The 4,970-nt window shown below is 46.7% G+C and overlaps 1 protein-coding gene across 1 annotated transcript; it reads left to right on the top strand.

Moving 5' to 3' along the window:
• Positions 1-562: 562 nt before the first annotated feature.
• On the top strand, positions 563-4,757 carry NKX3-1 (NK3 homeobox 1). The gene is made up of 2 exons (XM_065399833.1): positions 563-1,166; positions 4,342-4,757. The coding sequence occupies exons 1-2, from the start codon at positions 563-565 to the stop codon at positions 4,755-4,757; spliced, it is 1,020 nt and encodes a 339-aa protein (XP_065255905.1).
• Positions 4,758-4,970: the final 213 nt, after the last annotated feature.

The following is a 4,970-nucleotide window of genomic DNA, read 5'->3' as shown; positions in this document are numbered from 1 at the left end:
TGACCCAAAAGATTCTATCATGTTAACACAGCCCACAGAAAAATATCATTATTAAACACCTATAAAAGGCCTAAATATCTTTAAATACCAGAACTACTATAAGTAAGTATTATACACAATGCAAATTACTTTCCACCATACAACCAACACCACCTTCTCCCCCTAACACTGACACCCAGGCCTGCCCTAAAAACCCTACCCCCAAGCAGAGGGAGAGATGCCAGAGATTACACAAAGTCCACTAGGGACTTTGCTATTGATTAAAACAACAAGGAGTTCAGTGGCCCCTTAAAGATGAACAGATTTATTTGGGCATAAGCTTTCGTGGGTAAAAAACCCACTTCTTCAGCTGCAGGTTTTTTAACCCACAAAAGCTTATGCCCAAATAAATCTGTTCGTCTTTATGGTGCCACCGGACTTCTGGTTGTTTTTGTGGATACAGACTAACACGGCTACCCCCTGATATTTGCTATTGACTGGAAGGCTCTCCGATACCAAGGTGATGGGCAGCAATATAAAGCCTTATGATTTCGATAGAGAGAGAGAGACTTTGCAAGTCCCCATGGACACAGCATGCCAGGAGCAGCAGGGTATGGCAGTTTCCCTTGGCACTGAGAACATACCGAGGAGGAATCTCACTGCTCAGGAGCGGTGGGAGCCCAGGAAGCTCTCCAAGGGCGTTCACTGCTGCCCCGGGCTCCAATCAGACCCAGGAGGCTTGGCTGGCTGGCTTATAAATGCAAAGCAGGGAGTGTGGCAAAGTGAAAGTGCCTGTGGGCTTCTCCCTGGTGGACTTGTGGGGCGGGAGATGAGCTCCCGGGCCCCCCTTCCAGGAAGGCAGGAGGGACAGGGCAGCACAGAGCCCCCCAGAGGCAAGAGCCACCCCTGGGCCCCGCAGCAGCAGCCAGCGGGGAGGAGCCTTCCCCAGGGCTCGCTGCCCCACTCCTCCAAGCCGCTCACGTCCTTCCTCATCCAAGACATTCTGCGGGACGGTGCGGACCGCGGAGCTGCGGGGAAAGGGAGGAAGAGCCGGGGATGCTGCGGTGCCTCTAGCCCGGAGCCTGCGCTGGACAGTGCAAGCTCCGCTCCCCGGCAGCCAGCTGGGAAACCCCTCCCTGAAGGGGTCCCCCCGCCCCCCCCGGAGCAACCAGGAGAGCCAGACGCAGGTAAGCAGCTGCTCAGCCGCCGGCGCTTCCCCCCGTCCCCACGGGCGCCTGGCTCTGCAAGACTTTCCCCACGCTTGCACGGCTGGAAATCACGGCTCCCCCTCCTAGTCAGCAGAGACTCTGCAGCCTAAACCAGGCGCAGCTCCTCTGCCTTTGAGCGCTCAACTGAAACCCAAGCGCTCTGTTCCTAAGGTGCCGGGGGACGGGGGGGCACCTCCAAATCAGGCGGAAGTGGCGCATAAGTGGGATCTCTGCAAGGGAAAAGCAACAGAAATAGCCACTGTCTGCACAGATTTATTCCCCCCGCCCAGAGGAGCTCAGGTCCTATTTAAGCACCTCAACAAGTGTGGGGTTTGGGGTTTTTTTTGCAAATTTGCCCCTGAGCATTTTTTGAAAGACATATGACCCCGCATGAGTCCATGGGAGAACCCAGAAAGAAAGACCCCCCTCTAATCAAGCAGCCAGAAACAAGATCTCTCCCCCCCCCCCCTTAGTGCCACAGCTGCATGTTTAAAGAGCTCCTGGAAGCTCCCTTTATTTTTATTCTGGCCTGGTAAATTTGCTGCATTCACCATCACTGATTACTTTAATCTACTACGAGATCTTAAAATCCCATTTGTTGAGTAGAAGCTCTTTGTGACAGGGACTGGCTTTTGGTTCTGTCTGTCCAGCACCTACCGCAAGGGGGTCCTAGCCCATGATTGGGGCTCCACAGAATAAAAAAATATTGTGTGGATTCACTTTAAAGGGCATCTTATTGTTCATGAACCTGCTGCTGAGTCATTTTGAAGGTGGTGCGTTTCTGGGACCTGTGTATTTACAGGTTGGGGCAGCAAAACACAAAAGGTTGCAAATCACTTGGCGCTTCCTTTAAAGAATGGTGACATTTAAATATCAACAAGTTTCTCTAGCATGCACCTGCATGATTGTGGGAGGGGGTAAGAAAGAGAAGCTGCTACAAATTTTTGAAAATTGTTGGTGTTGGGGAAGCAGTGGAAACCACTGCATGCTCCAGGGAATGCTGAAGTCTCTCTCCATCATGTTTTTTATATACAAGAAGGGGGATCAAACACATGTAAGCTCTTTGGGGGACAGGACTGATCTATTTTATGTCTGTAAAGCACCTACCACAATCCGGCCCCAATCCTGATTGGGATATTCAGGAACTACTATAATATTAATAATAATAATAATAAGACACTTTAATCAATCACTTTCTTGTTAAAAGGGATCTTTCCAGGTGAAATTGACCCTGAAGTTCAAAGAAGTTTTCACAAAACCAAAGATCAAGAGAAAAAGGAGTGGGGGTGGGATTCCCTTGGAAATTTACTTAAAAAAAAAAATCCCTTACATTGAGCCAGATCCTCAGCTGGTGTAAATCTGCACAACTCCACTGACTTCAGCAGAGCTAAACCGATTTGCACGAGATGAGGAATGGCCTATTGTTTCCAACCCAAACATTTCAACATGGGGAAACTGGCCTATTTTCATTGTCCATGCTGAATGAAATAATAATTTTTAAAAAAGTAACAAACTGCATAAATAGTGACAAGTTCATTTGATTTTAAGGTTCTTTCAGTTTTAGTAATTGTAGGGGTCATTTAGCACCACAAAAGCAGGACATTGCTGTTCTTATTTTTAACCCGACGCTGTCTCTTTAAGAAATCTTTCAGACTGGGGGTTTTAGTTATGGAGAGCTTGATCCTGAAAAGTGCAGAGCAATCCCAGCTCCCACTGTCTTCGATCAGAGCTGTGGGCGCTCAGCACCTGTCTGGATCAGGGCTGAAGTGACAGAATGATTCTACTGGAAATAAGATTAAGGTGACATGTCTGGTTGCTACCTCTGAGCTGTGATGGCCATCAACAATGCCCTAATTCCTTCGCTCTGCTCTCCTGTCACATTAAAACCAGCATGTACTAGTGCATCTTTCACGTGACAAGTATCCTCTTTATCCCTCTAAACTTGCTCAGCAATGCCACAGCAAAAAGAGCAGCATCAAGGAGACACTTCTGATCTCTTTACCCTGGATATATCAAAAGTTCAGCCTTCTAGCAGTAAAACTCCCACCTGAATGGTAACTTGTGTAGGGATCCAGATCCTGTTCCCATTGACATGAACTGGAAGCTTTGCCATTCACGGGGATGGGGTAGGACTGAGTCGAGAGCCCAAATTTTCAAACTTGGGTGCTTTAGGCGCTAAGGGACTGATCCTGCTGCCAATTAAAGCAGTGGAAAGTAGCAGTACCTCTATGGAAGTAAGTGGAATGTGTGTGGGAAGAGAACTGGGCCCCTAATTTTATACTGATCCACCTGAATAAGGTTGTTGTTGTTTTTTTTTTTTTTTTAAGGCTATATATATCTATATATATAATGGCCTGATTTCAATGACAGTAGCAGGTGCTCAGCACCTCTGAAAATCAGACCCACTTTTATGGGTGCCCGGACATACACCTGGGCATCCATCTTTGAAAAGGTTGGCCGATGACTACAAATTACTAGGACTGCCATCCCCAAGCATTCAAAACTCAGGAGATGTGCCTTAAAAAACAACAAAACAAAACAAACCCTACATTAGGAGGATGGTGGGGTCTGGTCTCATTTTTTAATTTGCTATATAGTTGCCATCTGAGCCTTTGGGGCACACTGACTTCACATTTCCAAACTTTTCTCTGCAACATGAGGGTAGAAACTGACTTTCTTAAAGTGAAAGCTGAGATTCTCACATAAATCACAGGACTCCAGAATCTAGGGCTTTAAGAAAAACACCAACTATTGCAAGACTCACAATAAAATCCCAAGAGTTAGCAACACTTTTTTATTTGTATTACAATAATGCCTAGGAGCCCCAGTCAGGACCCCATAATGGTGACACTCGTGAGTACAGAAGAAAAAGGCATTTTCACAACAGAGGAACATATTTTTAAGAGTATTTAGGTGCCTAACTCCCACTTAAATCAATGGGCGTGAAGTGCCTAAATACCTTCAAAAATCTGGCCCAGAGTGAACACTGTATCAAAATTCAGGGGCAGGGGAGAATTATATACAAAAGCTTTTTGAATTTTTAAGCTCACGTGAACATGTAAAAATGTCTCCAGGATGACAATGGAATTGTGTGCTCTCGGCAAGGCAAACGCCTGAGAACAAGCTGTTCTAACTCCCCTCTTCCTTCCCACAGAGGCATATACGGAGACCAACCTGTCAGACTGTGAAAACCCTCTGAGATCCTCACCGAGCAACCAAAGGACCCCAAAGCAGCAAAAGCGCTCACGGGCAGCCTTCTCCCACACTCAGGTCATCGAGTTAGAGAGGAAGTTCAGTCATCAGAAGTATCTGTCCGCCCCGGAGCGAGCCCACCTGGCAAAGAACCTGAAGCTCACTGAAACCCAGGTGAAAATCTGGTTCCAGAACAGAAGGTACAAAACCAAAAGGAAGCAACTAGCCTCAGAACTCAGTGGACTCGATAAGAACTCAGTTTTCCCAGTCCTCAAAGAGGATGATGTCTCCAAGGCCTCTCTGATTTCTGTGTATAACAGCTACCAGTACTATCCATACCTGTACTACTTGAATGGCTGGAGTCCCTCTTTGTGGTAACTACAGCTAAAGACTTCAACTTTTCCAAAGAGAAGCTCTTTTTATTTTTACTGTTTTGCTTTTTCTAATAATGGGGCGGGAGGAAGCATTTCTGACCAGATTTTCAGTGATGCCGAGCACCCTGCATGTCCTTTTCCCTTCCAGGGGCCTTGCAAGGTTCTTGACACTGCTACAAGTCTAGGATAACATTTTCCAAAGCACCTAATAATAAAT

The sequence above is a fragment of the Emys orbicularis genome, chromosome 2, assembly GCF_028017835.1.
Source record: "Emys orbicularis isolate rEmyOrb1 chromosome 2, rEmyOrb1.hap1, whole genome shotgun sequence".
Classification (NCBI taxonomy): Eukaryota; Metazoa; Chordata; order Testudines; family Emydidae; genus Emys; species Emys orbicularis.
The sequence above is the reverse complement of the archived record's forward strand: the minus strand, read 5'-3'. Positions and strand labels throughout refer to the sequence as shown.